The sequence below is a fragment of the Eurosta solidaginis genome, unplaced genomic scaffold (assembly GCF_040869045.1).
Source record: "Eurosta solidaginis isolate ZX-2024a unplaced genomic scaffold, ASM4086904v1 ctg00001206.1, whole genome shotgun sequence".
In the NCBI taxonomy this organism is placed as follows: domain Eukaryota; kingdom Metazoa; phylum Arthropoda; class Insecta; order Diptera; family Tephritidae; genus Eurosta; species Eurosta solidaginis.
Genome location: NW_027137005.1, coordinates 10,667 through 38,492, shown reverse-complemented (window position 1 = coordinate 38,492; position 27,826 = coordinate 10,667). Strand labels below are relative to the sequence as shown.

The following is a 27,826-nucleotide window of genomic DNA, read 5'->3' as shown; positions in this document are numbered from 1 at the left end:
GGACGCGTAGCACGCAACCGGTTGGCCAATTGCTTTGTATGTGGTAATGAGCGTTTCTTTGTCTTTTCCCCAAGTACTGTCAGCAAAGGATTTGAGGATTTTATTACGGCTCTGGATTTTCGGAACAATTGCGGCTGCGTTCTCACCAAAATTTAGATCCTGATCAAACGTCACACCCAAGATTTTGGGGTGTAGGACAGTCGGTAACGTAGTGTCATTGACGTGGATGTTCAAAATGGTCGACATTTGGGACGTCCAAGCTGTAAATAAGGTCGCGGATGATTTAGTCGGTGATAATGCCAGGTTTCGCGAGGCGAAAAAACTGGAGAGATCAGGGAGGTATCCGTTTATTCTGTTGCAAAGCTCATCGATCTGTGGGCCCGGGCCTGTGGCCATTATTCTGCAGTCATCGGCGTAAGAAACGATAGTAACTCTTTCCGGTGGCGAAGGTAGTTTTGATATGTAAAAATTAAACAAAAGTGGGGATAGGACACCACCCTGTGACACCCCTTGTTTAATTCTTCTTGGCTTTGATGTTTCGTTTCTGATTTGCACCGATGCCTGCCGACCACCCAGATAATTTGCGGTACACCTTTTAAGACATGGGGGAAGGGTGGACCCTTCCAAGTCTTGCAGTAACGTGCCATGGTTGACTGTATCAAAACCTTTAGATAGGTCTAGCGCTGCGAGTACTGTTCTATGGTAAACCACAATTTATCTGGGTACTAATGGCATTTAGCATGGTGGTGGTGCTATGGAGTTTTCTGAAGCCATGCTGATGACAGGCTAGCTGCAAATTTGCTTTGTAGGGGAGCAAAATGGCTTCAAGCGTCTTGGCTAAGGGCGATAGGAGAGATATCGCGCGATATGACTCTCCTGTGTTAGCTGGTTTCCCAGGCTTTAGTAGCGGGACCAGCTTGTACATTTTCCATTTTTCGGGTATGACAAAGGTGGAAAGAGATAGGTTGAAGACATGTCTGGTCAGTCGTAAATTTTTGTGTCACCTCTATAAAACAATCAAATAAGTTAGATTTGTTTATCTTTAAACTGCTCTCTACTGAAAAGAAATTAATTTTTTTGCAAAGTTGTCAAATTATTGGGCAAGTGCTGTCTCAACTGATATACGAGATTAGTAATAAAATTTCTACACGTAAGCCTGATCGTTCGTTCGGCACTCGCATTTATTACATTTTTCTTGGTTTTTTAAATTCCTCGAAACTGTAATTAAAATACGGAGTGGGTGCAAAAAATCTTCTAAACGCGAAGTTAATGGGTCGAACTTATTAGAACTTAAAACTATTTGTTTAGAAAGACAACTTCACAATAAGTGTAGCTCAGCAAAAAGTCTGGTCATTGCTCTCAAAAATTTTATTAACCTTTTGAACCTCGGCTAATACTGGTTTTAAAAACTTTAAATATGCTAAATTATTGTCATTATATAAACTTGACAAAATACGTGCCTGGTGGCAAGATTCTGTGGCTGAAGCAACTCCAAAATGTGTTTTAAGTTTTAGCTACTGGTTTTCTATTCGTTTTACAGCGGTTTCTATCAACTTTGCTATCATTGAAAATATTTTTCTGCAAATGCACTAAATGGTCAATCGATCTAAACGAAGTATGCACTGCTATATATATGGATTCAGATAGGCATAAATGGAATAATTTGTTGGTTATTTGCGAGAAATGGGGATGCTGCTGTTACATGTTTCGATGTTTTTCCATGCGCTAAAAGTGTACTTAGCTTCGGTTTTATATTACACTGACAGTATTTGCATTTTATATGTTGCTTATCCAACGCTATAATCCATTTTGATATTAGTGGATCATTTAATCATTCCTTACGTACTTTCTGAGAATAGTTCCTACATAAATATAAGCACAAATACGTTGAATAAAATCCAAACCCTGACGTAATAGAAATTTTAACCTTTTGCTTCCACTTGGTAAACTGCTTTCAGTATCGTCGCTGTCCGCACCTTCTACGACATGCGTTTTTCTTTTCAGAAACTTTTAAAATTTAAATTCCACACCTGACAAACATTATTTATGTTTTGTTAACTATACAAACCTGTCCATTTTACATATGGTTTTTTTTCTTTGTATAATTCTATGTTCGCGTGAGCTGCTTTCTACAAAAGTAAAACAAAGAAAGAAAAAGCAATCAGCTGATTTGAGCTTTATGCATATTCATGAATTATTGCTGCCAGATCATATAAATTTGTACCTCGAATATAAGTCTTTACATGAAGATTCCATATTTGTGTAATTTCTTATGATTGATATGGTTTTAAAAAAATTCATAAAATGCCAACAAACACTTTCAAAAATGCTAGAAAAAAATATGCCAAATTCCAAACACGGAATTTGCAGCGAAATCAATAATTAAATGCTAGATCTAGCTGCAAAAAGGCCAACTCGGTCACACTGCTTCTTATACTTCTGCTGTTATTTGCCGATTTATCGCGATGCTGAGCTTCCGCTTATGCTGTTGCCAAACGGAATTGGATGTGCTTTACTGATTCACTGCTTGCTCGAACTCCAAACTACACACATACGTATGTATGAATGAGTATTATTGAAGAGTTTTTGTGAATAGCAAAATTCTACTTCATTCTCTTTGAAAGTAATTGATGTTCTGTATTGTTATTGTCTTATGCACTGCTATTTGACTGTCTCTTAAAGTTCCGATGTAATAAATATTGTGATTCAATTTTTGTTTTTGTATACAAATTGTCTCCACGGGAGTATTTTTATAACGTTAAATTCATTTACTCTCTTCGAAAATAACTGATGATTTGATTAATTTTCTCAAAGTTCCAATAACGAGAAGAGAAATGTACATACTTTGCAATTTCGAAAGAAATGCTGCTTGATGAGAAAAAATTTGTTGTCTTTTTTTGTTGCTCTGACGAGTAGAGTCTTCAAATAGGTTTTGTTGTAACTTGCACCCATCAACTAACGGTGTTGGGAATTCAATGCAAGTATAACAGAACTCCGTTTTATGTCCAAATATTGAAAATAAAAGACCCAGTAAAGTACGTATAATATGTGGAGTGGAGTTTATTATCTGTATTAAATAATGCAAATTAACAAAAGACAGTTTCCAAGTAATTTAACTTACTTATTTGCTATTATTTTTCCACCAACATTTCTTTGAAAATCAAATAAAGAGTCGGTTACAGGTTCGTTTACTCAACATACCGCCTCCCGTGAATCTGATCGGGATTCAGAACTAGATCCGCATTCACCAATCATCACATCTAGTACCGCAAGTTTGGAAGCAGGTCTGCGAAGAAAACCCATCGGGGTCTTTACTATTGTGGACCTTACTTGCCCATCGGCTGCCGGAAATACTTCGGTAATGATCCCTCGCTTCCAGTCGCCTCGGGGTTCGTTGTCATCACAGACTATAACTACATCATTAACTTGAATAGGCTTTACATTCTGATGCCATTTAGTTCGGCGCGTAAGTTCAGGAAGGTATTCCAAAACCCACCTTTTCCAAAAGCTTTGCTTAAGCTGTTGAAGGATATGCCATTGCTTACGCAAGCATACTTTTTCGTTTATTGTTGGCGTTTGCACGAAGTTTGGGCCACCGAGTAAAAAATGATTCGGCGTCAATGGCTCGGCGCTTTCACTTTCCAACGGAAGATGTGTTAAAGGTCGCGAGTTTATCAGATTTTCAGCCTCGATAAGTAATGACGTAAGCGTCTCCACCTGTGGTGCCCTTTCCTTAAGTACGAAAGACAAACTCCGCCAGCTGATGGGTTTGCAGGGGTGTTAAATACCCATTCCACGCCGCGCCTTGCACACTCGCCCGACACTAATTTATCAATGATTGCCAACTCCTTGCTAGCACCCACAAAATTCGTACCCCTATCACTCCTGATCTGGACGGGAACTCCTCTTCGGTTCATGAAATTTCGTAAGCATATTATTGCAGAGTCCGCAGATAAATCTTTAGCGAGTTCTATATGTATTGCTCTAACAGACAAGCACGTGAATAGAGCTGTCCACCTCTTTTCATGACGACACCCAATCGTCACCAAATACGGGCCGAAATAATCTAGGCCCGTGTATGAGAAGGCTCTGACAAACGGAATAAGACGATCTGCCGGCAATTTTCCCATGAGAGGCGGCTTTGCCTTAGCAGACCTATTTTTACAAAGTTGGCAGTTCACCCTGGCCGATCGAACAACTTGCCTTATGCATGGAATCCAGAACTTTCGACGAATAGCTGAACAAATAGTCTCTTGATTTTGATGCTGATACAGCTCATGAAAATAGCGTACAATCAATGTAGTTATAACGTGAGCCTTCGGTAAAATTATAGGTCGTTTTGTGCTTTCGGCGACGCATGTTGCTCGTTCAATACGGCCTGCCAGACGAATGATACAATATTGGTGTTAAACTATAAATTGCGCTACCCTTTGGTAAATGTTTTCCATCGGTCAGCATTTGTATCTCCTCTGCAAAGACTTCCCGTTGGACTAAATGGCAAACTTTGATTTCAGCGTCTTTCAATTCTGTTGCCGTTAAATAAATGCAGCTTTATGCATGCTTTTTACCTTTGCCTTTAAATTTGGCTATCGCACGACGAACCCAGCACATCACTCTTAAAAGTTTATAATAGTTGGAGTATCTTCCAAATTCAATACATCGTTCCTTTTCCGAAATCGTTAGCAAACTTTTAGAACGCCTTTCATTTTGCCCTGAATGCTGGCTTATGTCAGGTGGGAGAGACGGCAACTCATCTTTCGGACGCTTTAAAAATTCTGGGCCCGATATCCAACGCGAGCTGATCGTCTGTTTCTTTGTATTTGCTCGGGTCGCATCGTCAGAGGGATTCAATGACCCGGGTACCCACTTCTATTGCTCAACGTTTGTTGAATCTAAAATTTCTGCGATGCGGTGTGCCACAAATTGCTTGTAGCATCGACTGTCAGACCTTATCCAATTTATGACCGTTTTTGAATCAGACCAAAAAACTATCTTCCTTGGCTTCACATCGTGGCTTTCAACAATTGCATTCGACAATTTAACACCCAGTACTGCTGCTTGCAGCTCTAATCTGGGAATCGACAGGGGTTTAATCGGACTACACCTCGACTTCCCAGCTACGAATACTACATCGACTACCTTTTGACTAGAAATCCGCCAATAAACCACGGCGGAAAAAGCCACTTCACTCGCATCAACGAAAACGTGCAAGTCGATATGAGAGCTAATATCAGTAAAATTGCTATGGTAACACCTTGGTACGCCTATTTTTTCGACATTTGATAACTCCAAGTACCAGTCATACCACCTTTGGTAAATATCATCTGGGATTGCTGTATCCCAACCCACATTTACTCTCCACACTCTTGCAGGAGTATCTTTGATTTTATAACTACGTTAGCCAAAAACCCGCATGGATCGAATATGGACATTGTAAGGCCCAGTACCTCACTTTTAGTGGGACGGCGCTTGCCACTTAGGACTGCTGGTGATATCTTCGCAAACTTCAATACAAAACAAAACTCATCGTTTTCCGGGCGCCAAAACATGCCCAATACCTTTTCAGTCACTGTTTCGCTATTAAACATGCTCGTTAAAACATCGCCTGATCCTGTTGGTGTTTTATTCAAAGAATCGCGAACTTTTATCTAGTTAGACAAAAATCCTCGTAGTTCAAAACCTGCTTTATCGTGAATGTCCAAAACATCGCTTGCCACATCTATCGCCTCGTCAACACTGTCAAAACTGTCGACATAATCGTCTACATAATGACGTTTTATTATTGCTTCTTTCGCCCTTTTACGCATGCCCGCCCAATTCTCAGCATTTATATTTTTAACGTATTGTGCTGAGCCTGGGGACCTGACTGATCCAAAGATCATTGCGCTCATTACATAAACATCTGGTTCTACTGATTGATTGCCGCTTCTCCATAAGAATGTTTGAGCGGTCTGATCGTCTTCTCTTATTTACACGCAGTGAAACATTTCGCATATATCCGCACAAAACCCTATTTTACCCTGACGGAATTTAAATATAATTGCTGTAAGGCTGTGGCTGGTAGGTATTCGGACCTTTAATTAATCGCGAGTTGAATGATACACCACTAATTCATGCGGAAGCATCAAACACTAAACGTCTCTTGTTCTCTTTATTTACGTTACATACAGAGAAGTGCGGCAGATACAATGTATGTGGTTTCACTAATTTCACTTCATTAACTGACAACTTTCTTGCATACGATTTGGCAATGTAACTATCGATTGTACCCTTATACCATTCGGCGAGGTCATTATCATTTCTTATCTTTCTCTCAATTATTTGCAAGCGACTCAAAGCCAGAGAGTAGCTCTCTTGAAATTCAACATGGTCTTTTCTCCATAGTAAACCGGTTTCATATTGGTTTCCAGACCGCTGTGCCGTCTCTAAAAGTATTCGTTCGGTTCGCTTGTCAGCTTCCGAAATAATTGGCTTCAACGGCTTTACACCGAAATCTTCAATAGTAAAGTATTCGGCCACTTGTTGCTGAATTTTATTATAACTGTCTTGCTCACAATCGATACGACAAACAAATTCTTCGGAACTATCTTCATTAGAACCAAAAAGTATGTAACCTAATTTTGCTTTGTGTACTGCAAAATGTTCATCTAAATTAATAACTTATATTGGCCGTACAAGCTGTATATGTGGAATATCTATTAACATTTGCGGCAAAACGTCAACATAGTCTTCGGCGGGCAAATTTTTTAAACAATCAAATTTATTTCTAAAATTTTCCAAATCTAATGTTTGCGAAGGTAATTCTAATTTTTGTGGTTCTAACATTTTTTTATTTTTTTTTTAACATTTCTCATTTCAAAGGTATTAGTAGAAATATTTGCACTTGAAATCTCAATATTCAAGCGTTGAGATACTTCGCTTGTTGTCTTACCACCAATCCATCGCAGTGACAGTAAGTCAGCTGGCCCTTTTAACCCAACTGATTTGGCAATTTGTTCTTCGATAAGAGAAATTTTTGAGCCGTCGTCTATGAATGCTATAACTTTACGGCACCCCTTTGGGCCTTTTATTATCACTGGAAAAAATTTAAATAGCGTTTTCTTATTAAATTAATTTTCAAATATAGTGCCAACGTTCGTAGTTTCATTTGGATTCACTTCTTCTCTCACTGCATTTGACATTTTCTCTGTGTTGCTGTTTTTGTCAATAGCAGCTGTTTGTTTACATTCTTCGTGCAACAGTGGATGGTGATATTTCTTACAATAATTAATACCACATTCACGGCGTTTTGTACAATTTGTTAAATTTTGACCACCACGAAGGCAACAAAAACAAAGACGATTTGTTTTGGCTATTTTCCATCTTTCACCAACAAGACTGCGGCAAAACTTTGTGCATTGGTAAATATCGTGCTGTTCGTGGCAAAGAAAGCACACCTGTTCCTTTTCTTCGGTAGTGATTGCGTATGTAGGCTTGGAGATTCTATCTCTTCGTGTATTGAGCACTGCATCAGTCTTAGTTGGCTCAGTATCTGCGGCGATTGATATGAACATGGCGACATTTTGTAACCACTGGCTAAAATCCATTATACTCGGATAATCCGTTCTATTTGTATATATGTAACGTACCCACTCTTCTCTTTTTAATAAAGGCAACTTACCTACAAGCTCATCTAAAAGTGTTGGATTATGCAGATGTGGTATTGCACATGCATTCTGCAAAAATACTGTCAGATTCGACACCATTGTACTATAATCAACCATATCGGAAATTCTCGAATTTGAAATCTGTGGGAAGGCTCTCGTTTTCGCTAATTGACTCTTAATCAGTATTTGTGGCCTTCTATAGTGCATCTCCAATGTGTTCATGACCATGTTAATGCTATCTGGGTGTATTAAAAAGGCTTCAACTTTCGATTTTGCTGCGCCCTTAAGCGCCTTCTGCAGCCGTGTCAAATTCTCTAGATTCGTGTAGCGATAGGCATCTGTTGTTTCTTTGTATGCGATGGCAAACATAGGCCATTGCTCTGGCAAACCTGAAAATTCTGGGAGATCTTGTAACTTACGTATGACGTGGCTGTATTGTTGAGGTGGATTGCTCATCTGGAGCGGCGTTGTTGAGCTTATAGGCATTGTGGCAGGATTCGTCCAGGCGGTTGACGGTGGTCCTATCGGCATAAAGTATGTAGACGTATACGGTAAACATGAATGCTCGAACACTGCTGGTCGATTAGTCGCAATTGGAAACGTATATTGGTACGTCGGCAGAGTTGACGTGGTGTTGGCAGTTGGTACACTTACGTGTCCCCATTTAGAGTACGTCGGCGGAATTGACGTGGCGTTAGAGGATAGGATAGCTCCATATCCTGCAGTAGTGTATATAGGCACAGTTGACATGGCGTGGGGAGTTGTAGTCGCTGCATATCCTATAGTGGAGTATGTCGGCACAGTTGACATGGCGGGTGCAGGCATATGCGGCAAGAACGTTGACACAGGCATGCTCGTGGTGAATGAATTCGGCAAAGTTAAAATATGTGCTGGAAAACTTGAAGGGGCTGTTGTTGGCGTAAACAGCTGTTCGAGTTTAGCATTCTTTATATTGGATTCTTGCAACAAATGCTGCAATTCTGCAATTTTCTGGTGAAGTTCAGTAGCTTCGTTTTGTTCTACTATTGTTTTTTCTTGTTCCTCATCGCTAAGAGTGGCATTAAGTTTTTCTGAGGACATTTCCTTGTTACGATTTTTTAATCTCTCGCTGCGACGAGGCATAAACGATTTATTTGGCAAATCAAATAAATAATAAAGATGTTGGGAATTCAATGCAAGTATAACAGAACTCCGTTTTATGTCCAAATATTGAAAATAAAAGACCCAGTAAAGTACGTATAATATGTGGAGTGGAGTTTTTATCTGTATTAACAGATACAATAAAATCAAATAAACAGTCGGTTACAGGTTCGTTTACTCAACAAACGGGATAGTGAAAAAAATTTGTATTCTTTTTTCTTTTAGGTAAAGTTTTAATTTGACTTATTTTTATGATTTATTTGTATTCTTTTTACTTAAATAGTCAATAATCTTTTAACGTTTTTATTTCACTTTTTCTTGATATAGAGTAGTTTTAATTTTTTGCCACTTATTTATTATGTTTTAATAGTTTCAATACTTACACTCAGTTCATAGTTAAAACTGAAGTTTTAAAATTTTCTTTTTTTTTTGTCAATGTCTTTTATTAAATTTGTTTTTCTTTAAACAATAAACACGTACCACGATAAAAAATTTAACTTTATTTGCACTTTAGCTTTAACATGAATGACTCTTGCCAAATTATGTCTTTGTTTTCCTCGTCGCCAGTCAAGTATCATAAGTAAAACATGCCTCTTCGATGTTAAGTCAAGAACTGAAACTTTATTTTTCAACCGTTACATTCAAACTTAACGCTAATCGTCTTGTCTTTTTATTCCTTATTTAATTTGATCTCTTACTTTATGACAATGTATGTAACTTAACATATGTATGTAACATAACTCCAATTTTCTGTTAGTAACATCTTAGTAACATTGCTTACGCCTAACATAGCTTAAGGCCCGATTAATGGTGACTTATAACCATAAAGCCATAACCAGATAAAACAGCTGATCGAACCTACCTTATGGAAATGTAATCGATTAATGGTGCCATACCATAACGATAACGCCATAACCATACCATAGCCAACCAATTGAATTTTGGTTTTCTGCCATACCCACAAACAGCTGATTGTTCATTCGCCTATTTTTTTTGCCATTTTGTGTATGTCTATATAATTTTTTTGTGTTTTCCGCTTTTTTGTTTTGGTAATAAAAAATTCTATTGTTTTGTTTATTTTAAAGGCAAATTAATTTCGTTTATTGTTTATGCAGATCATAATGGATGACTTCAAATTAATTGAATTTGTACGCGATTTCCCATGCCTTTATGACAAGGCAAGCCGGGATTTTAAGGACGCAAATAAAAAAAGTGCCGCTTGGAAGGACATAGCAGAGAATTTAGGTGTGGATGGTAAGTAATAATGAATGATATTATAATATATGCGTACTTAGGTATGATTATTCCCAATAGTGGCAGTAGCAGTAAGATGGGGGTATTTACGAGAGCGTTTTAAAAAGGAGATAAGAAGCAGTAAAAATACTTCAGGAAGTGGCGCGTCTGATGGAAGGCAGTGGGTTTTCTTAGAGAATCTTCAGTTCTTAAGAGCCCACATTATACCCCGACCGTAAGTATAATGGAATTACTTAACATGTTTGATTATGAACAAATTTTCTATTACAACAGAATGCGACAGAGCTCTCAAAATATAAACAGAAGTGTTGAAGGTGGCAAAAGTACACCCACCGTTTGCGAGTCACGCCCTGCAACTCCCACTTTACCTGAGCTGCTATCTACAAGTAAGCAAAACTATACCAAAACAAGAGGAGTTTATTCTAACTTCATATGATACTCATATTAGTTAATTACCCTCAAGGGAAGTCGGTAACTAGTGATACAAAATTCTGGTTCAGAACTCGACATAGAGTGCCAAATAAATATAAGTTCGTTAATAGCTAGATTTTCAGTTATAAAATCGACAAAAAAACTGCTACCAGCTTTAACAAGCTGCGGCTACATATGAGTATGTCTCTTTCTATCGAAAAAGTACTAAAATGGGATTTGTATATAGTTAGGAACTATGGGGTAGTTTCTGTGACTTTTTATTTGAATTCGGTATATTATTTTTCTTGTTTATGAGACATTTTTTGAAAATGCCTATCATTTACTTGTTAAACATTTTATTAAATTCAAATGGTATTTCAGGACCTCAGTAATATCTGTTGCTAATATATGTATGTAAATTTTAACACAAATTTAAAACAAACCACTAGGAGCCCTCTAATTAAGCATTTTATAAGTTTTCAAACTCAATTCCAATTTCCAACATTCGCGGAAATCTCCACATTCACTTTTAGGATGATTATTGGAAACCAAATTCCGACTATATATGTATGTATGTAGAATATGTTCCCTCAAAACTTGAGCTAGAGGTCAATGTAATTTTTCGTTACTTTCAGAATTAATTGGCTCTTGTATATTGGTGATATAACTATTGACGTAATATTTTAAGCAAATATTTTGTAACATGAAACCATATATTCAACTTTTGCCGACCTCAAACAATTAAAATTTTTTAAATACAAAAAGTTTCAGTACACATACAATTTTGTACATGTATTGTGATTCGCACTTCCATATAAAAAATTTTGAGCAGCACTGCTTATAATAAATAATAAAATAAGTCGAACTAACCTAGGTAAAATTTAATAAAAAACTCAAATATATATTTAAAAATAAATATAGTTAATATATAAATAAATAAGTAAATTATTACACTTTGAGAATAACACAGTGAGAAGGTTCGCTTACTTTGACTAGTAATTGCAGACAGCGAAAACGCAAAAACCTACGTTAACTGAAATAAGTATAAATTATATTTTTAAAGTTGCTGTGAAAATGCTTTATATGGTACTACCGGCGCTACAACTAATTGGGATATTAATTGATTTCTCTTGGGAAATCGTCTAAAGTATGCACTCACTGACTGAATAGAACCCAGCGGGGTTTTTTTTTTTTGCTATTGTTCGAGATTATTAATAAAATTAAATAAAAGAAACAAATAATCGATAAAATGTTGCAATAATTTTTGCTACTATTTTTGTATGTAGATATATGTGAGATTCCTAAGAAAGTACAAAATGTAGACTGAAAATCGAATTGTGATACATTAATTTCTTTATTTATTAATATATTATATGTTGTATTGCATGTAACATGAAAGTTGACCTATCCTAATATAATAATACGTTAATTCGAGTATAAAAAATATGGTGAATATTGAATTGTGATAATGTAACAAAGAAACACACATAAGAACTTAAATTTTTATAATAGTAGATATGTACACACCTGCACATATTAATAGTGAAAATAGTTCTATTCGTTAAATATATTGATGTACAGCGAGCACTAAAATAGCAGTGAAAATTATTGATGTATTTTATCAATTATTTTCTCCTTTTATTTATTTTTGTTAATGGTAGAAATAACTTCATCAAATTTTTTAAATACATATTTTTTGCACTTTCATAAATACGCAAATTTAGTTCATATAAATAAATATATGTAGCTTTAAAAATCCGTCACGAACTTTCAAACTTTTTGAGCAGAATTTTTAGAAAATCTCTTGTATGCAACTTTGTTACTTATTCAATTTTGTTATAATAATGTGCAAGTTAGAAAGTGTTAAATTTTCATCCCCTAATGCATCAAAAAAAATTTATGTTTAAGCTATTACTAACCAATGGGCAACAAAGCTGCATACTCAAAGATTACCTAAAAATCTATTCTGGCATTTGTGTAAACTTTGAAACTTTTATATACATATACGATTTTTATTATAGATTATGCTATATTTTAAATGAATATCAATAATAACACATACAGCTGTGAACAGGACAATAGCAGTGTGAATTATAAACGCTATTTTTTTCTTTTATTTATTTTCGCTAATTTTAGAAATAACTTCAATGAATTGTATAACCAAACACATGTAAATTTATTTCCAAAACATTTTCGGGAAAATGCAAAAATTCGAAAGGTGTTAAAAAATCTTCATGCAAATTTCAAACTTTTATTTAGAGTTTTCAGAATTTTTTTTAGTATGAAATTTTGTAGTCCAATCAATTTAGTATAACAAATTGCATGTTTCAAGTCTCTCAAAAATTGTATTGATTTTTGCCAATTTTTTTTCAAAGGGTTTTTAAGATTTTCTTCCATATAAATATTTACTCTTTGTATGGAACCAAATCTAAAACACTCTTTGAAAAAAAATTGGCAAAAAATCAATGCGATTTTTGAGGGACTTGAAACATGCAATTTGTTATACTAAAATTGATTGGACTACAAAACTTCATACTAAAAAAAATTCTGAAAACTCTAAATAAAAGTTTGAAATCTGCATGAAGATTTTTTAACACCGTTCGAATTTTCGCATTTTCCCGCAAATGTTTTCGAAATTAGTTTACGTGTGTTTGGTTATAGAATTCATTGAAGTTGTTTCTAAAATTAGCGAAAATAAATAAAAGAAAAAAATAGCGTTTATAATTCACACTGCTATTGTCGTGTTCACAGCTGTATGTGTTATTATTGATATTCATTTAAAATATAGCATAATCTATAACAAAAATCGTATATGTATATAAAAGTTTCAAAGTTTACACAAATGCCAGAATAGATTTTTAGGTAATCTTTGAGTATGCAGCTTTGTTGCCCATTGGTTAGTAATAGCTTAAACATAGATTTTTTTTGACGCATTAGTGGATGAAAATTTAACACTTTCTAACTTGCACATTATTATAACAAAATTGAATAAGAAAAAAAATTTGCTTACAAGAGATTTTCTAAAAATTCTGCTCCAAAAGTTTGAAAGTTCGTGACGGATTTTTAAAGCTACATATATTTATTTATATGAACTAAATTTGCGTATTTATGAAAGTGCAAAAAATATGTATTTAAAAATTTTTTTTGTTTTCCTTCAAAATGTTGAATTACATTTTTCATTTTCCGGCAAAATATTTAATCTGAATTTTGCATTTTCCATTTCATACTAAATATTAGTATGTGTAAACACTAAAGTGCAAAACTAGAATAAGAATGCACAATACAAACTTTGTGGTATTATATTATGCTCTATTTAATATACAAGAGGCAGAATTGCAATTTTTGATTTAGTGAAATTATTTGAGCTAACTTTCTATATAAAAAACCATAATATATGTTTTAAAAATATAGGAAGTATTGTTCTTTACTGTATGTATACAGAAAAAAAAGAAATAAATTATATTATTATATGTTAAAATAATTTGGAAAGCTTATGATTTTGTAGCAGCATTGTGTTTGTGCAGCACCAATAGTTGTTGCTTTGTTTTGTTGTGTATCCGCCTTCCGGCGAAATGATCTATAAGGACGTAGTCAAAATGTAAAATAACTTCTAGATAATTGTATATAAGTTCGGTTCTTACCTCCTGAAATATATTACTCGATGTGATTTTGAAATGCTTCTGTACCATCGGTCATAAAGTAGTTGGTAAGGTATTCTCGATACTCGTATGCACTATTTCGACCCCTTCTTCGACATGAGTGTACTGTCCGCAGCGGACCTCCACAAGTTCTTAGTTCGTTCCTGCATTCTGCACTCGCCCCTTCTCTGTCAGTGTAATTTTCTGGGCAATACCACCGACTAGTATCGTGGAACATAATGAAATTATGCAGCACTAAACATGCGAGTACGATTTTTTCTGCATTTTCAGGATAAAACTCCATTGTAGTTTTCAATACTCTCCATCGCGCAGTCAAAATCCCAAAAGCGTTTTCTATAACGCGGCGGGCCCGCGACAGTCTGTAATTAAAAACTCGCTGTTCCCTTGTCGTATTCATTCCCGGATATGGTTTCATTAGATTGTTTTTTAAGGGAAATTCACAATCTCCAACGAAGAAATGCGGAAAGGGTTGTGACGATAATGGAAGAGGAGTATCTGGTGGAAGTGGTAATCGATTTTCCAACAGATCTTCCCCAAACCTTGTTGCATGAAAAATGCCTCCATCGCTTTGACTTCCATAAGCTCCTACGCTTACAGCGGTAAATTTGTATTTATCATCGCATGCTGCCAACAAGACTATGCTGAAAAACTTTTTATAATTAAAAAACAGTGATCCTGACTTCGGAGGGCATTTTATAGCAACGTGATTTCCATCAATAGCACCTACACAATTTGACATATTCCACATTTGGGAAAAGTCAGTGGTTATATCTTTGTATTGCTGCTCTGTGGGTTCACCTAAATATATTGGGAAAGCGTTTGCCAGATAGCCTCGCAAGTCTCCAACACAATCATCCTCACAGTGCTCTTTCCAATTTTGTGGCTCCAAGCTATTTTTTTGAAAGGAATACCATGTGCCAAGTACCTAAAAATCATACTAATTAATACAATATACGATGTTAATATCTGGGAATTTTTTACTGAAGTGTAATGGATAAACGTTCTTCCACACCAATTTGTTGTTTGAATTTGGTTAGTGATGGAGCCATTAGTTTTAAAAAAGTGTCATAAACCGGCAGGGACTTTCTTGTATGCGCAAAAACTCGCTTTCGTCCATATCCCTAATTCTTAAGAAAGTTTTTTGGTGATATCCGGCATGAGTCCTATTAGCATTAATGGGGCGAGCATGCCATTGTCTTTTTTGTCTTAATTTCTTTCTTTTAGCATATAACGCCATTATGCTGAGGAACAAGATGTCAATTTCTTCGTCACTGCTCATGTTAGCTTAAACAGGAATAAATATATATGTTTCATTTACTTCTTTCTTAATTATCCATTATATATATTGCGGTTCATAGATGCGATAGCAAGGAATTGCCGGCAGACGAAACCCCAACCCAGGAGATAAGAAAATTATTGCTCTCAATGAGGAGATGAAGCAATTGGTCGACCAACACAAACAGGATATGCAACCTCTTTGCTGGTGTTGGTAATATGTGGTCAACCGTCAATCCCTAACAGACCCTACCAAATATAACGGCAGAGTATTAATGCACTTCCCACGGCAGCCGGTTCTATGCGCCAAAAGGTTTTGTGTGACAGTTTCCGTGTTTTATTTGAAGATATTACTGTCAAATTCACGTCCTTGCACTCAAAGTATATAAATCTTCGCCTATATGTAGTGCTATATTTAATTAAATCTGTAAGAATACAGAACTCCTTATTAATTTGTTAAACTTGTAATATGTGAACAACTTACATTGTGGTACATGTAGATATGGGGCTTTATTCACCACCTAATTTTTTCACTATGTACATGTGCACCCAATTTGTTGCAGTATTAATAAAAATACTATTAAAAATGTTTTCTTTTACTTTATTTTGATTAAGAATTACAAAATTTTGCAATCACTTTGCACAATCACTTTTCATAAACAAAACATTCCCAGCTCATGACAGCAATGGTCAGCTGTTTACGGTTATGGCACCATTAATCGATCACAATAGAGATGGCTATGGATATGGGTATGGTTACGACTATGGCGTTAGGGTTAAGGAAGTTTAATTTGGCTTTTAAGGCTAACTTCAACTATAACCTATAACTAAATATATCACTATATGACCGAAGAATGTAAGCAAAACTATACCAAAACAAGAGGAGTTTATTCTAACTTCATATGATACTCATATTAGTTAATTACCCTCAAGGGAAGTCGGTAACTAGTGATACAAAATTCTGGTTCAGAACTCGACATAGAGTGCCAAATAAATATAAGTTCGTTAATAGCTAGATTTTCAGTTATAAAATCGACAAAAAAACTGCTACCAGCTTTAACAAGCTGCGGCTACATATGAGTATGTCTCTTTCTATCGAAAAAGTACTAAAATGGGATTTGTATATAGTTAGGAACTATGGGGTAGTTTCTGTGACTTTTTATTTGAATTCAGTATATTACTTTTCTTGTTTATGAGACATTTTTTGAAATGGGGCGAACCGTAAAGTAACCATGCCTATCATTTACTTGTTAAACATTTTATTAAATTCAAATGGTATTTCAGGACCTCAGTAATCTCTGTTGCTAATATATGTATGTAAATTTTAACACAAATTTAAAACAAACCACGCGGAGCCCTCTAATTAAGCATTTTATAAGTTTTTAAACTCAATTCCAATTTCCAACGTTCGCTGAAATCTCCACATTCACTTTTAGGATGATTATTGGAAACCAAATTCCGACTATATATGTATGTATGTAGAATATGTTCCCTCAAAACTTGAGCTAGAGGTCAATGTAATTTTTCGTTACTTTCAGAATTAATTGGCTCTTGTATATTGGTGATATAACTATTGTCGTAATATTTTAAGCAAATATTTTGTAACATGAAACCATATATTCAACTTTTGCCGACCTCAAACAATTAAAATTTTTTTAATTAGAATTTTTTAAATACAAAAAAGTTTCAGTACACATACAATTTTGTACATGTATTGTGATTCGTACTTCCATATAAAAAATTTTGAGCAGCACTGCTTATAATAAATAATAAAATAATTCGAACTAACCTAGGTAAAATTTAATAAAAAACTCAAATATATAAATATAGTTAATATATAAATAAATAAGTAAATTATTACACTTTGAAAATAACACAGTGAGAAGGCTCGCTTACTTTGACTAGTAATTGCAGACAGCGAAAACGCAAAAACCTACGTTAACTCAAATAAGTATAAATAATATTTTTAAAGTTGCTGTGAAAATGCTTTATATGGTACTACCGGCGCTACAACTAATTGGGATATTTATTGATTTCTCTTGGGAAATCGTCTAAAGTATGCACTCACTGACTGAATAGAATCCAGCGGTTTTTTTTTTGCTATTGTTCGAGATTTTCCAATTGTTCTGTGAAAATTTTATTAAGAAAAATTGCATATCAAGAGCATTTTGCAGTTATGTATTATTGGAGTTTTATCAGAACGTGTGGCAATTTAAATGTGTTACAAACTTTAAAAAAATTCCACAAAACAAAAATTTGGGAAGTACATGGATGGGCCTCTTAATGGTGAAATTGACAAAACCATGTCTGAAGAGAAGCAAATAAATCAGGGCGGCGCTTTGGACAACGTCGCAAGTGGCATTCGGTGTGACAAGGAGAAATGAGGTTTTATATGCGGTGTAATTGTAGGTTTCTATGGTAGGCCTTTGACCACGGAACAACGTATGTGTATGCACCAAAATGTGATTACAAACATCGCGCATACGGGCTTTCAAGTGTCATTCTCGCATTTCCTCTATTCTCGATGTCTAATATTGTGGTGTTTGAAAAATCTGCTTCGTGTTTTTTGTTGGTTAGATGGTGTGCTAGCGCTGTTGTTGTCTTATTATTTTTCGCGTCTGCCATATGTTCGCTAAGTCGTATCCCCAATGCGCGCTTTGTTGTTCGTATATAGCGTTGGTTGCAATTTTCGTTTTTATTTCCATTGCACTTTATTTCGTACACCACGTTACTTTGTTGTTCTTTGGCTATTGTGTCCTTTGTTTTTGTAAACACTTTATTAAAAGTGTAGTGTGGTTTGTGCGCGTATTTTATTTTTTCATCTTTTATCACTCTGCTGAGCGCCTGGTTGTTGGTTAGGCCTGGAATATATCTTATGCCGATGTATCTTTTCTCCGTGCTGTCTCGACGTTGTGTAGGTCCAGTAGACTGCAATTTAAGTATCGTTGTATTAATTAATCTATTGATTACTGGGACTGGATAGCTGTTTTTCATAAGTATGGTTTTTATTTTCTGAATTAAAAACAAATGGCATATGCGAAATATGTAGACGATATATTTGCTATAGTGAAAACAAAGGACGTGGAAAACATACTTAAAGTACAAAATGCGCAACATACAAAAATTCAATTTACGGTGGAAAAAGAAAACAAAAACAAAATAGCCTTCCTAGAATTGGAAATACATAAAGGCCGCTACCTGTCATTTAATTGATATGCCAAAGAAGTGGCACCTGGCAGAATAATAAATTACCATTCGAACCACCCTTGGTATCAAAACAATAACACAGCGACTAGTCTAATCAAGAAGATATTTTTGTTAAGTGACGAAATTTTTGAAGAAAGTAATAAAACGAAAATAAAAACCATACTTATGAAAAACAGCTATCCAGTCCTAGTGATACATAGATTAATTAATACAACGATACTTAAATTGCAGTCTACTGGACCTACTTAACGTCGAGACAGAACGAAGAAAAGATACATCGGTATAAGATATATTCCAGGCCTAACCAACAACCAGGCGCTCAGCAAAGTGATAAAAAATGAAAAAATAAAATACGCGCACAAACCGCACTACACTTTAAATAAAGTTTTTACAAAAACAAAGAACACAATAGCCAAAGAACAACGTGGTGTACGAAATAAAGTGCAATGGAAATAAAAATGAAAATTGTAACCAACGCTATATAGGAACAACAAAGCGCGCATTGGCGATACGACTTAGCGAACATATGGCAGACGCGAAAAATAATAAGACAACAACAGCGCTAGCACACCAGCTAACCAACAAAAAACACGAAGCCGATTTTTCAAACACCACAATATTAGACATGGAAAATAGAGGAAATGCGAGAATGACACTTGAAAGCCTACGAATTCTACAACAATTACACAACTTATGAACTTCAAGGAAGACTTGAACAAAATAAGCTGCGCTTATACAGCAGTATTACTTACTTACTTACTTAATTGGCGCTTAACCGTCTAAACGGTTATGGCCGTCCAACAAGGCGCGCCAGTCGCTCCTTCGCTCCGCCAACCGGCGGCAATTGGTCACACCAAGGGGGTTTAAATCGTCCTTCCAACGGAGTGGGAGCCGCCCTCTACCTCTGCTTCCATTGGCGGGTTCCGATAGAAACACTTTCTTGGCCGGAGCATCATCTTTCATTCGCATAACATGGCCTAGCCAGCGCAGCCGCTGCGTTTTAATTCGCTGGACTATGTTGATGTCTGCGTATAGCTCGTACAGCTCATCATTAAATCTTCTTCGGTACTCGCCATCGCCAACGCGTAGAGGTCCATAAATCTTTCGAAGAACTTTTCTCTCGAACACTCCCAAAGCCGCTTCATCTGCTGTTGTCATGGTCCATGCTTCTGCCCCATATAGCAGGACGGGTACGATAAGTGACTTGTAGAGTATGATTTTCGTTCGCCGAGAGAGGACTTTACTTTTCAATTGCCTACCTAGTCCAAAGTAGCATTTATTGGCAAGATTGATTCTTCGCTGGATTTCAACGCTGATGTTGTTGCTAGTGTTGATGCTGGTTCCCAAATAAACGAAGTCTTTTACTATTTCGAAATTATGGCTGCCAACAGTAGCGTGGTTGTAAAGACGCGGATGCGCTCACTCTTTGCTGTATGACAGCAGGTACTTCGTTTTGTCCTCATTCACTACCAAACCCGTCCTTACCGCTTCTTTTTCCAGTTTGGAGTAAGCAGAACTAACAGCGCGGGTGTTTAGGCCGATGATATCAATGTCATCAGCATATGCCAGTAATTGCACGCTTTTATAGTATATTGTTCCAGTGCGGTTAAGTTCTGCAGCTAGTATAATTTTCTCCAGCATCAAATTAAAGAAATCGCACGATAGGGGGTCACCCTGTCTGAAACCTCGTTTAGTTTCGAACGGCTCGGAGAGGTCCTTCCCAATTTTGACTGAGCTGATGGTGTTGCTCAACGTCATTTTGCACAGCCGTATAAGTTTTGCGGGGAAACCAAATTCAGACATAGCGGCATATAGGCAGCTCCTTTTCGTGCTGTCGAAGGCGGCTTTAAAGTCGACGAAGAGGTGATGTGTGTCGATTCTCTTTCCACGGTTTTTTTCCAAGATTTGGCGCATTGTGAAAATCTAGTCGATGGTAGATTTACCAGAAGCCGCACTGATAAGGTCCAATCAGCCGGTTCACGGTGGGCTTCAATCTTTCGCACAATACACTTGAAAGGACCTTATATGCGATATTAAGAAGGCTGATTCCACGATAGTTGGTGCATTTTGCAGTAGCCCCCTTCTTGTGGACTGGGCAAAGAACACTTAGATTCCAACCGTCGGGCATGTACTCGTCCGCCCATATTTTGCTAAGAAGCTGCTGCATGCGCCTTACCAACTCCTCGCCGCCGTATTTGAATAGCTCCGCAGGCAATCCATCAGCGCCCACGGCCTTGTTGTTTTTCAATCTGGTTATTGCTATTCTAACTTCGTCATAATCGGGCGGGGGGACATATATTCCATCATCATCGATTGCGGGATCGGGTTCTTCATCTCTGCGCGCTGAATTGCTGCCTCCATTTACGAGAGCAGAGAAGTATTCCCTCCATAATCTAAGCACTCTCTGGACATCAGTTACAAGGTCGCCGTTTTCATTCCTACAGGAGTTTGCCCCGGTCTTAAAATCTTCCGTCTGTCGCCGTATTTTTTGGTAGAATTTTCGGGCGTTATTCCTGGTGGCTAGCAGCTCAAGCTCCTTGCACTCACGCCTTTCTGCTTCTGCGTGTTTCTTCCTGAAAAGGCGTCTCGCTTCCCTTTTAAACTCACGATAGCGTTCACAGACTCCTCTTGTCGCGCTCGCTTTTAACGTAGCCCTGTAGGCAGCGTCTTTTCTTTCGGTTGCAACGCGGCATTCTTCATCGTACCAGTTGTTTTTTCGTGGCCGGCGGTAACCAATTTTTTCCTCGGCGGCACTACGAAGTGCTTTGGAGATATGCTCCCACTGCTCCTGTATTCCTTCAGGATGAGTTGTGCTCTCAGAGAGCAGGTGTGAGAGTCGAGTTGCGAAATCATTGGCAGTCTGTTGTGATTGAAGCTTTCCTTGTGTTTTTTGTTCCTTGGTTTTAGCCGCGTTGAGGCGGGTGCGTATTTTGGCTGCAACGAATAATGGTCCGAGTCGATGTTAGGTCCTCGGATCGTGCCCACATCTAAAACACTGGAGGCATCCGTCCGTCTATCACAACGTTATCGATCTGATTGCGAGTATTTCGATCAGGAGACAGCCATGTAGCTTGATGTATCTTTTTATGCATGAACCTCGTGCTGGATATGATCATGTTTCGAGCACCGGCAAAGTCAATCAGCCTCAGTCCGTTAGGAGAAGTTTCATTGTGTAGGCTGAATTTTCCGACTGTAGGGCCAAAAACACCTTCTTTGCCCACCCTGGCGTTAAAGTCGCCAAGCGCTCGTATGTGCGTTCTAATTGTTCATAAAAAGTGCCTTTAACCTCATCGTCTTTCTCCTCTGTCGGCGCATGGGCGCAGATGAATGATATATTAAAAAATTTTGCTTTTATTCGGATAGCGGCGAGACGTTCGTCCACAGGTGTGAACGCCAGAACTTGGCCACAAAGTCTCTCTCCCACCACGAATCCGACGCCGAAGCTGCGCTTATTCGTACGACCACTCCAATAGATGTCACAATTTTTGATCTTCTTTCTTCCTTGCTTCGTCCAACGCATTTCTTGGATGGCGGTGATGTCAGATTTTGCTTTGACGAGGACATCAACCAGCCGGGCATCTGCACCAATCCCATTCAGGGAGCGGACGTTCCAGGTTCATGCCCTCAATTCATTGTCCTTCAAACGTTTGCCATGGTCGTCATCAATAGAGAGTGTATTTATCCGAGGCTTGTTGTTATATTTCATTGGAGTATGGTTTTACGTGGCGGGTCCCAAGCCCAGCGGGGGTGTAAATATTACTTGCACGTTTATATAGCGAGCCGCTTGCTCCAAGACGGACGCCCGCTTGCAGCCGCACCTAGAGGTGTACAGACGCTGCCGATGAGATCTCCCACGGCTAGCCCTTAAACCGATTATGTCAGAGTGGCCTAGCCAGGTTGTCGCCTTCTCACATTAGCTCACGGAGGATACTTGGCCGCAAGCGACCGGCAGTAGTGAGCTGCTTGAACCGCATGCAAAAGAACCGCTCTGGCCATACCCAGGTGAACGGCGGTCAGAAGCTTTCCCCACTTTCGTGGACTTCTACACACGGCTCCACCCTCCTAGCAGCAGTATTACAGTATGGCGAAACAAGGAAGATGTAGATTAGGTATCTAATAATGCCTGTGATTTTTCCCACCAAAAAATTGTGAACCATTTTGATTGAGATAAATTATTTATAAAAATTTTTTTATCTAAATTTGCAATTGTTTATTGTTATTTATTTATTATAATCTTAAAAATAATAAAACATATCTCCCTGAGGAAGGCGCGGTAGTGTCGAAACGCGTAGGAGGATAAAGGAAAATGTAAAAAATTTTGCCATACATATTATGTTATTTATCGGCCAAAAAGCTCCAAAACCCAACAAAATTACAAATTCAAAAATTGGCCCAAATGAAAAACAAAAACTTACAAATCGGTGAGCGAAAAAACCAGACCCTTTTCTGAAGTTATAACACATACATCTACATAACAATAAACATGAAGCACTTTTATCGACATATAAAACTAAAAGATGATGAGCGTACGCACTACATGACAAAGCAGGTCAATTAATCGTCTAAAAAATTAGTCAAACAACAACAACGGCTGAAGTTTCTACTACAGTGCAAAGACTATGGCGTTGTACCACCACACTTAAAAGGGAAGGTAAATAACTTGTCATACGGTTTTCAATTAGATAATACCCTGACAGCTGCAAAAAATAGTTAAAAATTTATATGAAAAGTACAAAATATTGAAATAAAAGCGACCAACATAAACATTAATATATTGAAAAATAATCTAAAACATAATAAAGAAGCGTTAAGAAGAAGGTTACAAGAAGAAGACTACGAAAATATTATTAAATACCAGTTATGTATCGTAACTACCACAACAGAAGAAAAACATCAAAGAAAACGTAAGAACCTTATAAAAGAGCAATGAATTATATTTGGACTTACGTTTAAGGAAGAGTGGTTCGTTAATGAAACGGACATCACAGTGCCAGAAGAGTGTTGCTGGTTACTGTCGCTGGGTAGACAATTTTTCTTGCACGTATCTAGGAAAACACTCTCTCCTATTCATATAATTGCCGACCTAGAACAAGGTATACAAGAAATCGAGGATGAGAGAGAGAAGAACATCACACGCAGCCAGGTCGCGATAAAAATAAATAACTACCATAACAAACTTAAAAACAACGAAAAAGAAAAGTTCATTATGAGAGCTTATGAAAATACCAAGACCTTTCTTAATCGGCATAAAGACCGAGTGATAATTACATATGCCGACAAAGGAAATAAGAGTGACTATGAGACCAAAATGAGGGGGTTTGCTTAGCGACAAGACTGTCTATAAAGAAATGAGGAACGATTCGACACAACAGCTTATTCGGAAGAATAATAGTGTTGTAAACGATCTGTTAAAGCAAGGAAAAATTTAAAACAGACAAAAATACCAATTATTTGTTCAGCAGCTAACACACCCAGACTTTACGGCTTACCAAAGATCCACGACCGAAATACTCCTCTGAGGCCTATTTCATCTTCAACTAATGTACCTTGCTATAAGTTATCCAAATTTATTGGAAACATATTAAAGCATATAATATCGGAAGACTATAATATAAAAAATTAATTTAAATTAAAAGAAACGCTTAAAAACCTATACTTTGGAAGAAGACGAAATGTTGGTACCTTTTGATGTTATCTCGCTATTTACTAATATTCCAATTCACTTAGCGATACAAACCATAATGCACAAATGGAAAGAACTGGAACCGCATACCAAGATCGGTGAAAAACAATTCCAATTAATTCTTGAATTCTGTTTACGACTAAAATAATTCCCTAAAATACGATGATAAAATTTACCAACAGGTTTACGGCATGCCAATGGGCAGCCCGTTGTCGCTCACAATAGCGGACATTGTATTGGATAAAATTATTGACGACAGCATAGCTGAATTAAAAGAAAATGGCATATTTATAAAATATATAGCGAAATATGTAAACGATATATTTGCTATAGTGAAAACAAAAGTACTAAATGCGCAACATACAAAAATTCAATTTACGGTGGAAAAAGAAAACAAAAACAAAATAGCCTTCCTAGATTTGGAAATACATAAAGGCCGCTACCTGTCATTTAATTGATATGCCAAAGAAGTGGCACCTGGCAGAATAATAAATTACCATTCGAACCACCCTTGGTATCAAAAAAATAACACAGCGACTAGTCTCATCAAGAAGATATTTTTGTTAAGTGACGAAATTTTTGAAGAAAGTAATAAAACGAAAATAAAAACCATACTTATGAAAAACAGCTATCCAGTCCCAGTAATCAATAGATTAATTAATACAACGATACTTAAATTGCAGTCTACTGGACCTACACAACGTCGAGACAGCACGGAGAAAAGATACATCGGTATAAGATATATTCCAGGCCTAACCAACAACCAGACGCTCAGCAAAGTGATAAAAAATGAAAAAATAAAATACGCGCACAAACCACACTACACTTTAAATAAAGTGTTTACAAAAACAAAGGACACAATAGCCAAAGAACAACAAAGTAACGTGGTGTACGAAATAAAGTGCAATGGAAATAAAAACGAAAATTGCAACCAACGCTATATAGGAACAACAAAGCGCGCATTGGGGATACGACTTAGATAGCATATAGCAGACGCGAAAAATAATAAGACAACAACAGCGCTAGCGCACCAACTAACCAACAAACAACAGGAAGCAGATTTTTCAAATACCACAATATTAGACATCGAGAATAGAGGAAATGCGAGAATAATACTTGAAAGCCTACGAATACAACAACAACTGCACAAGGTTATGAACTTCAAGGAAGACTTGGACAAAATAAGCTGCGCTTATACAGCAGTATTACAGTATGGTTTAAAAAGCGAAACAAGGAAGACGTAGATTAGGTATCTAATAATGCCTGTGATTGTTCCCACCAAAAAAATTGTGAACCATTTTGATTGAGATAAATTATTTATAAAAACAAAAATTTTTTATATAAATGTGAGTTGATGTTTAATTGTGCAATTTTTTATTGTTATTTATTTATTATAATCTTGAAAATAATAAAACAGATCTCCCTGAGGAAGGCGCGGTAGCGTCGAAACGCGTAGGAGAATAAATGAAAATGTAAAAAATTTTGCCTTACATATTATTTTATTTATCGGCCAAAAAGCTTCAAAACCCAACAACAGAGGAAAAACGGCCTATATCAATAAGTTTTTGAAGCCTCGTTTATCGCAAATTTCGGTTGACGAGTGCTCCATATCAAAGTGTGTTAAAAAAATATTGATTTATGTGTTATTCGTGAGGATTCTGTGGTTTATTTGCGTAATTATGAATTGGCTACCCAGAAGATTATTTTGGAAGTTTTCATTGTTGATCGTCAAAAGAGCTTATTAGGTATAAAGGCTGTCAAAACTTGAAATTCCACCAATCCTAAGTTTTGAATGCTTACAACTAGATGATTTGGACTGTGACTAATTAAGCAGCAGTCATATCCATATGCCGCATTCACCAATGCCAGTTCGTCTGGGCTATCAGCTTCATACAAGGGCATGCCCTTAGTACTTTTGAGGTGACTCCCTTTCTAAAAACATCACCCCCACCCACAGGAGGCTTATAGTTTGGTCAGAATTTAATATTAAAGTTACCAAAAATAGATATTGTTTTTGTTGCTTTCTCGTCCTTTGAATTGAAATAATTTTAATAATCTTTAACGAGCTCTAGGCCACACATTAAATAAAATACACACACTTGTTGTATATATTTAGGTCGATATTTCGATTTCAATTTGAAATCATCTTCAGGAATTCTTGACTTCACCTAGTCGACTAGTCAAGAATTTCTGAAGATGATTTCAAATTGAAATCGAAATATCGACCTAAATATATCGCTAAATATACACAACAAGTGTGTATTTTATTTAATGTGTGGCCTAGAGCTCGTTTAAGATTATTAAAATTGTTACCAAAAATATGCAAGAAAACGCAGTGAATTGAGCAATTATGGCGCTACCAGACTTCAAAATTTGTATAAATAAAAAACGACTCAATTACTTCAATCGCGCCATTTTGATTCCAGATTTTCTATTTTTTTTTTTATGAAGTAAAGGTAATTTATTTAAAAAAATCGCGATTTTTAATTACAAATTTTCTATTTTTTTAGGAAATAAATATACGGAGTTGAATGAAAAAGGTCCGTTTTCCTCGTTGGTACTATTTAAAGCATTTTTCACTCGTTGGTACAATTTAAAGCATCTGAGTAATATGTTTATGTATGTTCTGGACCACATTTTTTATGGAAAACTGGGAGCATGTTACATCCTAAAAACTCCTTACTTTTCAAACAGGCTGTCACAGTCTGGCCCTAGGAATGAGAACAGTTCCATATTTTCGGAACAGTCTGGGCAGAGTCTGATGGTATTAATGAGACCAGTTCTATATTTATCTTGACCTGAAATTTTATCACCTCTCAAGATCATTCAACAATTTCGTTGCCTACATTTAGGCGCAAACGTTCTTCCGGTTTGTGTTCTGACTGCAAGAAAAAGCAAAGCTTAGACGTTCATCAATGCAGGAGAGTATCGAGCTCAGATTTTAAAGGGGGGGCCCTAAATTTTTTAAAGGGCCCAAATTTTTAAATGACCCTTCACATTTCTAATGCGCTCGTGCGTTTTTAAAGAGTTCCTTAGATTTCTAAAGAGCCCCTTGACATTTTCTTGTATATGTAGCGACTTTCGCTCTACAATTGCGCATGTGATGTCAGCCTAATGGTCTAATTCGATGTAATACCTATACAGCTGATTTAATTCGCCGTGCCCTTGACACTAAAAATTAAAATCAGTGTTCGGTAGCTTAACTACGTTCTCTCGCTCTCTTATTGCTGAACATTCATCAGAGACGGTCACAATTTAAGAAGCTACTCATTCCCCAGCTAAATGCAAATAAGTATTTGCATAATATAACTTAGCTGTGATCTTTTTTATAACTAAATAAATATAATCAAATGCATTATTAATTAACAATTGATTTGGCATCCGAACATTTGGTAAGTTGCAGAAACCCTTCCGCTACATCGGTGACCCCGACGAAGAATTGTTTCGCAAACAGTAATTTTGCGACTTACTATCATCATTGTTTGTGAAATTATCACATTGCCACCCGGTAAAGAGCACGTTCCTACGTATTTATGCATAACCACAAACTT

At 36.6% G+C, this 27,826-nt stretch overlaps 1 protein-coding gene and 1 long non-coding RNA gene across 16 annotated transcripts in view; one reads left to right on the top strand and one right to left on the bottom strand.

Annotated features, from left to right (window-relative positions):
• Positions 1-12,043, top strand: part of LOC137236006 (transcription factor Adf-1-like) — a 46,767-nt gene extending 34,724 nt beyond the window's left edge. For 7 of the 15 annotated variants that reach the window (XM_067758731.1, XM_067758730.1, XM_067758729.1 and 4 more), the window contains 4 exons: positions 9,872-10,040; positions 10,101-10,254; positions 10,314-10,426; positions 10,489-12,043. In XM_067758731.1, the coding sequence (XP_067614832.1) occupies positions 9,896-10,040; positions 10,101-10,254; positions 10,314-10,426; positions 10,489-10,586 (510 nt within the window). In that variant the 5' untranslated portion in view covers positions 9,872-9,895 and the 3' untranslated portion in view covers positions 10,587-12,043. Of the gene's footprint in view, positions 1-9,581; positions 9,836-9,871; positions 10,041-10,100; positions 10,255-10,313; positions 10,427-10,488 lie in introns of those variants that run through there. The other 8 variants (XM_067758736.1, XM_067758740.1, XM_067758734.1 and 5 more) reach the window with 3 other exon arrangements.
• Positions 12,044-12,887: 844 nt separating this feature from the next.
• Positions 12,888-16,020, bottom strand: LOC137236005 (uncharacterized). The gene is made up of 4 exons (XR_010948201.1): positions 15,870-16,020; positions 15,092-15,810; positions 14,093-15,035; positions 12,888-14,028 (listed from the first exon to the last, which is right to left on the bottom strand). It is a non-coding gene; the product is annotated as an uncharacterized lncRNA (long non-coding RNA).
• Between the last annotated feature and the right edge of the window lie 11,806 nt (positions 16,021-27,826).